The following is a 13,862-nucleotide window of genomic DNA, read 5'->3' as shown; positions in this document are numbered from 1 at the left end:
GGTGACTACATAAACTGTCCTTTTTTATACCCTCTTTACATTTACAAAGGTCAACATACTTCCGTATGTGTGAATTGACCCACTCCATATTAGCATAGACATGTGATGATTTTTGCCCAGTTAATGGCTGAAAATAGCAATTTACTTTGATGTAGCGAAGCTGTCCCCATAGGCAATCCTACTTATATGGTATAAATGCATATTCTAGTCTTACTCAAAACTGTGCAGATTGATGTAATTATGCAATAACCTACTATTTGTATGAAATTGTGTAATCTTACCTTGTCTGTCAACATGGCTCTTTGCTTTTGCTGGTTGGTAAATGTTACTGCCCAAGCTGTGGCGAGAGAAGTGGTGAGATCACTGGTTCACCCTTGTTTCCCAAGCTACCCTAACATGCTAGAAGCCTTGTGTCAAGACACACACATATACATAGACACACACATATACATACACACACACAAACACAAAAGTGAAAATAGGACAGTTGGTCAGAAATGAAGTGGGGCTGTTTCTCAAGGGTGATTTTTCACACACAGTAGATCTCTGTTTGTCAACGTCATCGAGTACTGTCAGTAAAAAAGCAAAAACAAAAAAAACAGGGGTGCTACACTCTAGGGGCATGAACATGGGGGCTCGTGAACATGCCCCAGAGCACTGTAACTGCTTGGCAGCTCTAACTATTGGCTGCAGCAACTCAAGCAAGGTAGAACCGATTGTTTTCATTTTTTCCGTATACCAACAGTACTTGGTGAGCTCAAGAAACAAAGATCTATGTGAAAAATGGTCCTTTAAGAGAAGGTTGGTTTCTTTTAAGCTGATGTTGTTAAGTTGATGTCTGAGGAGCGATATCAGGAAAAAGGGAAGGGACATACAGAATATAAGGCCTCTGAGGCTCTGGGGCTTTTGTGGGGAGATAAAACACACTGCTGTATATGAGCATTCACGCCAGACATTAGAGATTTATGTAACACACTATATCTATGTTACAGATTCCTAAAGGAGAATGTGCTAAATATAACTTTTAAAGAACAATACATAAATGAAATTAAATTAGATTACATTAGATCAGATTCCACTTTATTGTCATTGTGCAGAATACAAGTACAAAGACAACGAAATGCAGTTTGTGTCTAACCAGAAGAAGCATAAAAGTGCAATGTAATATACAAAGTCAAAATCAGTCGATATTGGAAAAAACTAATACAATATTACTAAATATTTGACAAAGATTCCAATGTTTAAGCTAATAAATAGTATACAGTAACACTGAAAAGATGAAGCGGAGAAGTTGAGCTCAAAAGTCAAACCCATTCATTGATTACATAATTAAAAGGCTCCTCAGATGTAACAAAATGTTCAATTGAACTGGATGGTCCATCCCAATGTTCATTCTCCCTAAATCCTCTCTGGTGTCTGTTATGTGAAAGTGTTGTGAATCAGAATCATTTCTGTAAATGTACATACTGTGTACTTCTTATGGTCATTTGTGATTTTTGTATACATGTGTATGTATCTCTTGTGTCTTTGGTCTGTATATTCAGAGTATCCTTTGTTTATCCTTGAATTCATAAGCCTAGGCCTTTTGCCTATCACCAGGTGTGAAACGTTAGTGTTGTGTAGAAACAGTATGAGGCCAGGCCTTTGAAGAACTTCCCTTTGTGTGTAACTTAAATATGGTAGACTTGTTTTTGTATAGTCAGAGAATACTGGTGAAACCCATGATGGGGTGACACAAACATCCATCTCTCCCTTGAGGGGCACCGGCCCCTGATTGAAAAGAATAAAAGCCTGGATCCTGATATTCCATCGTCCTGACTGAGTCTTAAGAGAAATATGGTAGTAAAAATATGCTATCATATGTTAATGCTATAGGCCTAATTCAGACTACTTGTGGAATGATAGAAAACACGCTTCTTATTCGCTGATCTTATATCATGTAAAAGACCCTTGATTTCAATATGGTTTCTTTCCCATGTTAATAAAGACAGTGGTCTGTCGTATGGCGCATCTCTGGTTTGTTGTTAGCACCAATGAATATAACAAAACTATCTTTAGGCTCAAGGTCATCACGATGAAGAAACTCAACTGTTTTGCCTTCACTCATGAGCAAGATCTGGACAGCACCCTTATGTTTAGCTTTAGGGCTGGAAGCTATCAGGTGCTGGAAGCAGGCCAACATTCCTGGGGACATCTCCCCACACTTCTCCATTTGGTTCATCGCTCTCAGGACGTCGCTCAGATAGTTATTCTCAATTTTTACTCTTCGATCAGGTCGGATCTCAATGGCACTGGAGGGGTTCAGAGTGATGTAGGTGAGGTGCAGCTCTCCACATATGATCTTCAGGTCCACATTGCCAAGACCTTCCTTTTTAGAGGCCACTTTCTCATGTGCCTGCTTCATGCAACTCTTAATTTCATCCCTGCAACAATGTCCAATAAAGTGTGACTCACAAATGTCTTCAATTGTCAGCTGCTTATTATTCACGTTGATTTTCTGAAGCAGTTTGAGACCATTATTGTCACTCCGCACAACATAATGGAAGGGAGGGGGGTCAAATGGATATGAATAGAATGTGAAAAGTCCTTGCTCTCCTTCCACCTGTAGTACAGCATTGGTCTTTTTGGACATGGGCATGGCCTCTAGAGCTTTCATGGCATAGTCCAGGTTCAATTTTAAGACTGAATCCAGAATGCCTAACTCAGTCTTAACTGATAGGATGCATTCAACATCAAGAGTGTTGACCTTAAAGACTCTCCTGTGGAAAAGAATGGTAGCCTCTTACATAAATATACAAAGATGCACAAAGTATGAAACATTATTTCCAACCAAACTCATCTAAAAAAGTTACATCATGACTGAAAACATTAATGAGTGACTGAGAAAGATGTTTTACCACACCCAGTCATTGTTTTATACAGCTCATTTTGCCTTTAACAGCCAGCCCCATGATATTGTTTCTATAGCCTACAACAACTCTACAACTAGCCTACTACCGACTAATCAAGTTTAGGCCTATTTACATTTAATCATTGTGTTAATATTGTTTATTGTTTGTTCATTCATCTTCCACATCAAAAAATACTTCCAATGTTAGTCTTTGTGTGTCTCCTGGCGCCAAGCAGCATAGGCCTACCCTACCACTGGAGAGCCAAGCAATGCTAGATTTAACATTCACCAATTCCATTTTATCACTCACTTTGAATTAGGCTACTGGAACGCTCACCAGATAGCCTGGCGAGCCAGACCCACATTAATTTAAAATGTAGGGTCTGGGCACTCACCGTTCGCAGTGCTCAGTCCGAGGGGCGGGATAATCAGTTGTCTTTCAAATTCCCTCTGCACGCAATAGGATATTTGTTTTCAAGTAGCAGGGAATTCAAGCCAAACCGTTGCAACTCTGCCATCAATCATTATGTTAAGCCCACCAAACGACTCTATACACGATTTCAATGTCCTGATTAAGTTTCGATTTCTGGAGCTCACAAGCCAATGGAGAGTTGCTAGACTAGCCCTGGCAGCAACTAGGGGCATGTCTAGATTTCTAGGCTACTCACCAGACCTAGGTTATTTCAAATAACAAAATGTGCCTTGTCTAGGCTTAAACGTTGAATAACAATGTTTTCAACCTTGTGGCAAATTAACTATAGACATCTATTTTCTTAGCCTAGGCTACAATCTTCTAAACATTTTCCCCCCAGAGTGCAATTTTCTAAGTGACCAAAATGGAAAAATAAATAAATCATTAACTTACTTTATATCTTCAGAGGACGTCATGCTGGTTGCCGTAATAAGTCTAAGCCTATTCTATCCTATAGAAATAATCACAATTTAAAATCAACTTCTCTTCAAAATATGCCTGCTCTTAACAGGGAAATCTTGCGGTGTCAGTGACCTCGAGAAACGTGAAAACCTATTGTAGGCTATACAGTCTATGGTGAAAACTCCTCGGATTTCTCATTTTAATACTTGTTCACTTTCATTTCCTGGTTAAGTTTCGTTTTCCTCTGGACCAAGGGACATCAGACAGTAGCCTACTTTAAAGGGGCAGTGCATACTGCATTGATTTTTGTAGTAAGCAAGTTACGCAATGCAGTTTGTCACTTAATGCTTCGCTGGTTTAACGTGATGAGAACGGTGCAGACTTAACTGATGGGTTACTGATCTACAATTCTGACTGTGACATGATTTAAGCATACAGCAAAGTCCTGTAAAAATGTAATTTTAATGTAGCCCAAAATGATAGGCTATTAAAAAAAAGTCAGACTTTCTGCCCTACCAAAATGTATGGTCACCGCACGTTACTGGCCCTATCTATATTATATATATAGTCAATGTTTTTTCTAAGCAGACACTTTTGTCCAGAACGTAGGCTACATTATATTTTAACCAAGGAGAAATTCCAGACATAGGGTTTAGGCTAGTTTTTGTTTCAGGGACAGGTTACCCCTACTTTGTTTCCAATTTTCACAAGCAAACTCAGACAAACTATGAGAAATGTAAAAGAATTCCTCTACCAACCTTTGCTTTCTCCATTTTGCTTCCAGGCTTGTTTGTTTATTTAATTTAAGGCCATTTCAGCAACTAAGGCTATTTAATGGCCAGAGCATTGTGTGTTATAGAAACTTAAATATGTTTTTTTAAATCGATGCTAGTAAGATATTCTAAAACCTTCAAAGGTGGAACCTTACTAAAATCATCTGCTAAAGAATCTTGACAATAAAAATCAAAATATGTCTTATTGTGTCATTGAGGATTCATATGATTTAAACTGGCATATCTTACATAGGCAGTGTTGCAGAACTGTTTGGATTTACATACAAGTTGGTTCAATATTGCAAACAACTCATCTATATTATATTTGACCACGTCTGCTTACGGAAACACTGTTATAGACCATTGTACTGGGCACTGGTTAGAAGTGGTGAGGAGAATTAAAAAGCATAAAATTGAAATGGACATGAAACGTAAGCTTTGTTTTTAATTCAGAAACAAGTCTGCATGTACATTGTTTTTCAATACAAGACTGCCGACGAGCAATCACACACTTTAAAAAGGAGGTAGCCGAAAGACAAAAATAGAACTACAGTCTATACATATATACATATCAAATAGAAATGCTGCATTGAAGGCCTTTATACATAATAATCAGCTGTGCTTAAGTGTTAAGAGGTCTTTCAGAGAAAAGTCATTTCCCAGCTACAGAAATCCAGATTTGACCCATTTTAGCTAAATATTTGATGACTTCATTCATTAAGAACCTGGAGACAGGAAACACAGGAAAGATAAGTAACAAAAAATCTTTATCTGATGTATATACCTCTTGCTTCCAAATTTGTAATCTATAACAGTGTTTGTTATTCATTAACGCAGCTCATTCTTCATCCCTGTCCTTTTCAACAGGAATGAAGACAGCTAATGCACTGTTCAGTTATTATTTTAAGGCAGATTACCTTCTGATTTGTCTTGATCTATGAATGCACAATGAAGGTCACGCTACTCTATTCATCATCCCACAGGTCAATATCCTGGACCTTGTGACTTTGAACTTGGCTGCCTGCATCAGTGAAGATGAAATGGTGGGCACTGTGGTAGGTATGTCTGCCACTGATGAGCTCGACCATCTCCCCATCGCTCTGGAGCACAATGCGGCTGTTCTCCCCCTGGTACTGGCTGTGGTTGGCCAGCAGGTGCTGGAAGCAGGCCTGCAGGCCTCTGCTCAAAGCTCCCGCCTTCTCCATGCTGTTCTTCACCTCTAGGACCTTCTGCAGGGTCAGCGCCTTGCCCAGGTTCACCCGGTGCTGCGGCCGGATCTCGATGGTGTCCTGGGGCTGTGGGGTGGTGTAGGTGAGCCGCAGCTCGCCGCACGCAATCTTCAGCTCCACGTTGGCCAGGCCCCCATCGCTGGCGGCCACCACCTGCTGCGCCCGCACCATGCAGCTCTCAAACTCGTCGCGGCACCGGTGGCCGACAAAGTGGGTCTTGGCAATGCTGGCGCAGGTCAACCTGGCGCCCACCTGAACTCTCTGGAGCAGCTCGGGGCCGGCGGCACCCTGACGGACGGTGTAGTGGAGGCTGGGGTTGCCCGAGACGAACTTGACCAGGTGCCGCTCTCCTTCGACCAGCAAGGAGACATCCCTGCGTTTGGAGGCCGGCATGGCATCCAACGCCTCAATGACGTGGTCCAGGTTGGACTTCAAGTGTGAGTCCAGCAGGCCCTCCTGGCGGAGTTTCACCTTAGCGGACAGCAAACACTCCAGGTCGAGCATGGGAACGGTGAACTGCTTCCTGAGAGGACATAGAATGACAAAATTGACAAATGAACAAACTGAGGCAGAAATGAATGACTTCTTTTGTGACAAATCTCACTGTGATGCTGTGGACCAGCAACAGACCTTGTAATTCACACTAGAATTAAACCCAACATGCAATTGCTTGAGTTTGAACAGGTATGCAATCAAATCCACATTAGGCTACAATAGAGTAGCTCTCAACAATAGACCTACTAATTTTGGGGAGTATAATGCAGTTAAAAACCAACTGATGTGTGAATAAATTCCATAGTATAAAGATAGGCAGAGTTGACTGAACATTGGTGACAAATGTCCAGTTCGCCTTGTATAGATTGAGTGTTAAACGAGCCAAGAATCTAAGCCAAGATTCTAAGCCAAGAGCCAAGAGAATCTAACCTGAGGGCGCCTGATAACAAGTAGGGAGCAAATTGAAATCTACTTCCACTACCATCGCTGTCCATTGAATCGCTTGTGGCTTCCTCTGAGTCCAGACTTAGTATTGGTTTGGAATTTGCTGTGTGTCCATTCCCCCAAATAGATTGACAGATGTCGAAATATAACCAGTGATGCTCATTGCCGGTTCTCTGATAGTGGTCGTTAATCTTCAAGTATTTTGATTTCAGTGCTTTCAGTCTGTCAATCACCTGTGATTTGCTTTTATGAACACCTCTTTCGTGAAGAATGTCTGAAATCCTCTCATACAACAAAGCATCTGTAGCACTACCAGACATTTGACCATCGAATTCTTCTTCTGCGCAAACAGACAACAGTTGACTTGTTTCACTGTGGCTCCAATTTGAGGCAATTTCTGTCTCATGTTTTCGTCTTTTTTTGCCTTTTAAATCGTCCTTTCCTTCAAAGTCAAAGTCAGCCTCCAGTGTGCCATCCACAACGGTAGGACTTGTTGAGTGGCTTTTCCCCCAAATCCTTTGGCATGTGTCAAAATACATCCAACTTTGTTCACCATCACTTTTCCGGCAAGCAAGGTATTGTTTTTTAAGATATTTTAGTTTGGTGATGATCTGCCCTCTGCTTTTGTGGATGCCTTTCTTATGGAGAGTGTCTGAAATCCAATCAAAAACCACAGCATCACGTGCAGTACCACTCATCTGGCTATCAATTTCCTCTAGCAGACGAGTAGACAAAAGTTCTAAGATTTCGTAGCTGGTCCACCTTGAGTGGTTGTTATCTGAATATGTCGTTCCTTCAACATCTGCGGGCTCCAACATGTTCTCCACGGCAGTAATGTTAGGACTTGGTGAGCGGCGATCTTTCCAAATAGTTTGGCAGCTGTCAAAATATATCCAACTTCGCCCATTGTCACTTTCTCGGCAATTGTAGTATTGTTTTCGAAGTGTTTTTAGTTTTTTGATGATCTGCGATTTGCTTCTGTGGATGCCCTTTTCGTGAAGAATGTCTGTAATCCTGTCGTAAACCACAGTGTCGTGAGCGTGACCGGTCATCCGACTGTCAACTTCGTCTTCGGCACGAGTAACGTTAGATAACAGCTCTTTTACTTCGTGGTGGGTCCAATTTGCCATCAGATCTGCCCTGTGTTCAGTGGTTTTGCTCTCTGGTTCTACCGTTCCTTCTAAAGTTACGTCAATTTCGGCCTCCAAACTCTCCTCACCTGCGGGACTTTCTGAGCTGCAATCTCCCCAAATAGTTTGGCAGATGTCGAAAAACATCCAATGTTGCCCATTGCCACTTTCTCGCAAATTTCTGTAGTGTTTTCGAAGTGATTTGAGTTTGCTGAGGACCTGTGGTTTGCTTCTGTGGATGCCTTTTACGCGGAGAATGTCTACAATCCTGTAGTAAACCATAGCATCGCTACGAGTACCAGATATCTGACAATGAATGTCATCTTTGGCACGAGCAGACAACAGCTCTGTCGTTTCATAGTCGCTCCAGTTCTCATTCGTAACGTTATTTGTCCGACATGTCGGTGTTTTTTTGTTTTCTAGCTCAGTCCGGTCTGGGTCAGGGTCGGTCACGCTGCTCTCCACACCAACGGAACTTGTTGAGCGGTTATTCCCCCAAATAGTATCGCAGACGTCGAAATACATCCAACTTTGTCGTCCATTGTCATGATAATGATGGTATTGTCTTCGAAGGGATTTTAATTTACTGATTACCTGGGATTTTGTTCTGCGAACGCCTCTTTCTCGGAGCATCTCCACAATCCTGTCGTAAATCACAGAATCACAAACAGTGCCTGTTATCGCACCATGAATTTCGTCTACTGCACGGACTGACAGCAATTCTATTATTTCGTGGTAGTTCCAGTTTGAACCCATGACCGTCTCAGGCGGTTTTTACAACAGATTAGTATTTTTTTTCTCTTCGGGTTTTCCTTCTGCAGACTGCATCTAACTTAATGTTTTCCGGCGCAATGTTACTACGTCATCGACTGTATCCACGTGACATGATAGGCGCAGAAACTTCTGCTAGGCTACAACATTCAGTTTTAAAGGAACCGTATGTAAGAAATGTATTTCAATTAATCATAAAATGGCCCTAATATGTCACTAGACATTAAGAAATCATGTTCATTTCAAATACGTATATCACTGACAACAGTAATCCGGCCAGGATATTGTCATTTAAAAAGTGAAGTTTCAGCCCTCAGCTGATGTTGTCATGTTGTCATGTCATGCGCCACCCTCCACCTATCTACTAATCACAAATTCAGTAGGCTAGTGTTTCGGCATCCGGGTTGCCAGTGGGGTATACTACGAAGCACGTTAGACATATCTAGGCTATGTAGACATATCGAGGCTTCACAAAGCTTTGACTAAGGGGTATATGTTAAGTGATTCTACGATAGCAGTTATGTGATATATTTTTCAGCTCAGATATGTGCGCGTTCTCGGTGTTGGGATGACGCTGGCCAATCGTGAAACGTGGAGACGCACAAGACCGCCTCTATTTAAATACAATTACTTCCGCATTCATGAGCGTTAGCTTAATCTACACTGCGGTCATTTTTTGTGGCTAACCTTATAACATCAAATAAATCAATGGTCATCAGTTGTTGTATGGTATGCACGTCCATAGTGGGATATTTGCACACACAGCACTATTACAGCGCATTCAAGCTCCAAAATGTTAGTAGAGGCGGAGCCTATAAGATATATGACAGAATCCTACACGTGAGATTCATTTTTAAGACAATTGATTGGTCAGTGGGGGGTAGATTACACGATTTGAGCTATAGGCCTAATTTAGCACATAACCTCCTCCCGACCAGGTTTGGTTGACAGCATAAGATACCATGATGATATAGCGACACTAAAACAGATCCACTTTCGTGTCACAGTATACCCTGGCTTTGAGCGCAACATACCTCGCTAACCCACTAACCTCATCTCACCTCATCTAATCTCATCGCCATCTAGTGGTTGCGTTCCTAGCGGAGTGGATGGGATTTTTTTTAGAAAAAATATATCTCGGTGCACATTGGGATCTTAATTTAATGCCTTCATTATGTTAGGCACTGGGGTCACCTCTATTGCTTCAAGTGGTCATACCTTATTTTTAGGATTAGTTGAATTGTTTTGAGTTTTTGTCGTAACATGGTGATAATGGACTACAGTTGCATGTGACGTCACAGGTTTGGGCGCTTAATCTTTAACTGATCAATACGGCAATTTGCTTAACTGGCTTAACATATTTTTGTAATAACTGAACGTGATGTAAACCGCATGGTGATAACCTTTATGTCTGGATAACTGGTGTTGTGCTTCTACTCACATGAAGAGCTGACAGTAAGTGTTAAGTGTCAATATATGCTAACCAGGCTTATAAACAAGCCATGCTACCGTGAGTAACGTGGAAGGGTAAAGTCACGTGACTTCTTTTGTAGTTTGTTTATGAAACAAAAGGAGCAATTTTGATTTTTTTAAATAAGGCAAAATAGTGTCTGGCATTTTCACAGTTAGAAGATTATTACTGTATAGACACTGAAAATTATTTTTGGTGGATAACATTGCTGATTTGGCTTCACAATATTTTTTTAAAAATAGGTCTATAGGACTTAACATTGGAGCTGCTCTTCGATAGGAACGCAACCACTTGCGGCGCTGGTTTTCACTTTCCCTTCCTATACCCCACAGCTCTGCCCGTCAGGGGGTAGGGGGAGGGGATACACCGCTCTACAGTATTTTGAAAGTGATTGCAGTACCAGTTTTAGAAATCTAGACGCACCCTAGCGGCGCACCCTAATTTGCTCAGCCTGTACGTCTAGTATCAAACCATAGGGATTTCTATTGGCTGACGCCGTGGACTTCATCCAATCACAGCGCTCTATTTTGTTAGAGAGTCTTAAGGCGGGCTTAACAGGATAACGACAGTCCTGCGACTGTGAACAACAAGGAAGGTGGCTATGGCGAACGAAGAGCGGTTGTTTGAATCGGCGTTGGCGTCAACTTTGGAGGAGTTGGACTTGTGCTTTTCTTTGAAAGTTGAGCAACACAATGCACTTAAGTCATTACTTTCGAAGAAGGATGTATTTGCCGTTTTGCCGACCGGATACGGATATGGTCGTAGCGCTGGCCTATTGCATGCCTAGGCAGTTTGAAAGACAATTCTCTGCCCGCCCCTTGGATTAAGCGAGGTGAATGGTTCGATTCCAGACTATACATTTCAATGATATAGGATGGCCCGCCAGGCTAAGTTTTTGGCCAATCTTATACGGTTCCTTTAACTAACATTAACATTAGCCTAGTTGTTAGGAATATTTGCTTGTAATTTTCAGAAGACAATGACATTTTCAGATTTAATTGCTTTTATTTTCCATGTGCAGTAGACCAACACCATAACAGAAAAGAGACCAAATATTTACCCTCTACAAATAGGCCTACCCTAGGCTAGCCCTAGCCTAGGCCTACTTTGTAAAAGTCGACACAAGATAGCTTAAAAGGAGAGGCTACTAAATTGTTGTTGGCAAAAGCCTTTTAAATTAGGCTTATGCCTATTAGGGATTTGTGTCTCCTATAGATGGACCTTTAGAAAGATCTTTGACCTTGTTATTGTGTTTTTTTTTTTTTTTAATTATTGTTAGGGAATTCAGGATATTCAAGGCCATCTTTCACACTGAGACTGTTTATCAAAACAAGCCTGCCCCAATTCAGCACTCAAAATACAGGCAGGAATGCTGAGGGTGTGAGAGGTGAGAATAACAAAAACATAAATGTTGGCTTGTCTCCATAGGTTTCAGTCATGCAACCCTTAATCAGTTCCTCTGGATGTCCAGAAGTAAAAATGCTTACATGGATCAACAGTTAAAATGAGATAATATCTAAATTGTGCTGTAAACATTTCAATGAACTGTTTTCAAAGATATGTATGCCTGGTCCGGTTTTAGAATATGCCTGGACCCCATTTTATTCAATTGCTGAACAAAAATAGCCTAGAAATCTAGACGGACACCTGGCTCGTCACGCTAGAACAAAAATGTTCCTACAACTCGAATTCTGAAAAAGTTGGGACACTGTAAAATGTAAATAAAAAAGAATGATTTACAAATGTCATGTGAACAATATATTTCGTTGAGAATAGTTCAAAAACAACATATCAACTGCTGAAGGACAGAAATTTGACTATTTCATTGAAATTATAAGCACATTTTGAATTTGATGATAGCAACACATCTCAAAAAAGTTGGGACAGGGGCAACAAAAGGCTGGAAAAGTTGAGTAATGATAAAGACAACAAAAAAAAAGGAAAATTTCACAGCTACCTACCTCAATAGACGGCATTGGACCATTAAACCACACAATGATCCAAAACATATAGCCAAACAAGGCAAGAAATGGTTAACAGAGAACAATATCAACATTTTAGAGCGGCCAAGCCAGAGTCCAGACCTCAATCCGTCAAAAAAGTGAGCACAAGATCAGAGTGATGGCAAAGAATCGTTTCTGCCTCAAAACCTGGATTGCTGCTATAAAGGTGCAGTTTAGAATCTTTGTGGAGACATGGAGAGGCTTTTGGCATGTGGCAGTGTCATTTTCAGTCAGAACAAACATTGGTCAAGAGAAAATCAACATTAAAATAATATTTGCCAGGGTATGAATAATTTTATTCTTAACTGTATACTGTCACCCAAACAATGTATTTTCAGGGAAGACCTGAATATTTCAAGTAAACAATTCCAAAATTATAACAATATTTAAACAATATTTATCCATAGAGGAAGAGTCCATGTGCTAAAATGACCTGTCTGCAGTCCAGAACTGTGGAATTGGGTGCATCATGGAATGAAAAACATGATTAAGAACTTTTTCGGAATGGGGTACGGTTGTATTTAAGTACTTCTTGAAGCCCTTAAGAAACTCCGGAGGAATCACGCTGCAACACGTTTTTGCTACATTAATCAACAAAGATTCAATAATTGTATTAAATAATTTGATATAGGCCTACTTGCAAAATATCTTACATTTCACTCATGATGGCTGAGTAGGTCCTCACTGATAGGCCAGCTCTCACGACGCAGGTGTTTCTGTCCCCAATATAGACAGGTGACATCTGTCCTGCCAGAAATAAACAAAGTTCACAAATTATTCCATGCTTTATCCATTTTGGCTTTTGAGTTGAGGCCTACAAAAAAAAACTGAATACAATGAAATGCTTTGCAGAGACCATGGCTAGGATAAGAAGTATCTCACTTGCAATGGCCGTGGCTCCCCTCCTCTGTGTTGACTGCTAAGAGTTCTGAGGCCAGATTATAAAGACTACCATGTGTTTACCGCCCAGCTACTGCCCTCACAAAGACACACAAACACATACTCACATGCATGCACACACCCCTTAGTTGTTAAGTGGTTTCTCAGAATCGTCCTCTCCGAGGTTTTATTTACACATCACAAAAGAGGTGGTTATGTGAGCAGAACGGATACTTTGAATTAAAATAAAATAATGTATTATATCCTTTAACAGCTTTCTTATATATTGAGAGTTTGAACAGTGAATGACAAGCTGTATTGTGTTTAAAAAAAAGTTATTGTCACTTTATTGTGGTTGGCCAAGACAAGGGGCCCTAATTTAAATGGCAGGCCAAGTGCAAGGTATAATGTCTGACTAAGGTTAATTCAATAATGAGGCAAATCTATTTACTAATTGTTCATGAGACACTTTGCTCATTGAAAGACTTTGTACTATGTTTGCCATTTTAATTATGGCCCTAGGTAGTTCTCAACTCAGATGTTCCCCAGATCACATTTCTCTCTAACTTGACCTCATAAAAATGTTTGCAAAAGTTTGTTCATGAGCTGGCCTTGACATGACCCTGAACATGCTGACATGATGTAATGGCAACAAACATTTTTCTTCCCAACACAACAATGCTGACTTTCTGTGAATAAGGTACAAGGCACTGACTCATTTGTACAAACTATGACACTGTCACAAAGGCATTGCTTTTTTATATATAGAGAGAGCAATAGAGGGCAAAAGGTAGCTAGTAGTCACAAAAATATTTTTATACTGCCTGTTCAAGATGGGCTTATCCTCCCATGCTGTAGGCCTATGCTGTATGAAACATGAAAAGCCATTTGTGGCCTACTTTG

General features: G+C 40.7%; 2 protein-coding genes across 6 annotated transcripts; both read right to left on the bottom strand.

Moving 5' to 3' along the window:
- Positions 1 to 1,069: 1,069 nt before the first annotated feature.
- Positions 1,070 to 4,103, bottom strand: LOC121693709. Its single transcript, XM_042073331.1, has 2 exons — positions 3,756 to 4,103; positions 1,070 to 2,759 (listed from the first exon to the last, which is right to left on the bottom strand). The coding sequence occupies exons 1-2, from the start codon at positions 3,776 to 3,778 to the stop codon at positions 1,979 to 1,981; spliced, it is 804 nt and encodes a 267-aa protein (XP_041929265.1). The 5' UTR covers positions 3,779 to 4,103; the 3' UTR covers positions 1,070 to 1,978.
- Positions 4,104 to 4,962: 859 nt separating this feature from the next.
- LOC121693469 lies at positions 4,963 to 13,050 on the bottom strand. 5 transcript variants are annotated; one of them, XM_042072892.1, is made up of 3 exons: positions 12,963 to 13,050; positions 12,734 to 12,827; positions 4,963 to 6,289 (listed from the first exon to the last, which is right to left on the bottom strand). In XM_042072892.1, exons 2-3 carry the CDS (start codon positions 12,820 to 12,822, stop codon positions 5,503 to 5,505), a joined length of 876 nt encoding a protein of 291 aa, XP_041928826.1. In that variant the 5' UTR covers positions 12,823 to 12,827; positions 12,963 to 13,050; the 3' UTR covers positions 4,963 to 5,502. The 5 variants fall into 5 exon arrangements, with proteins under 5 accessions (XP_041928826.1, XP_041928827.1, XP_041928825.1 ...); XM_042072893.1 differs by having other exon boundaries at positions 12,734 to 12,822; positions 12,963 to 13,031; XM_042072891.1 differs by having other exon boundaries at positions 12,734 to 12,822; positions 12,937 to 12,973.
- Between the last annotated feature and the right edge of the window lie 812 nt (positions 13,051 to 13,862).

Source organism: Alosa sapidissima, chromosome 19, assembly GCF_018492685.1.
Source record: "Alosa sapidissima isolate fAloSap1 chromosome 19, fAloSap1.pri, whole genome shotgun sequence".
Taxonomy (NCBI): domain Eukaryota; kingdom Metazoa; phylum Chordata; class Actinopteri; order Clupeiformes; family Clupeidae; genus Alosa; species Alosa sapidissima.
The sequence above is the reverse complement of the archived record's forward strand: the minus strand, read 5'-3'. Positions and strand labels throughout refer to the sequence as shown.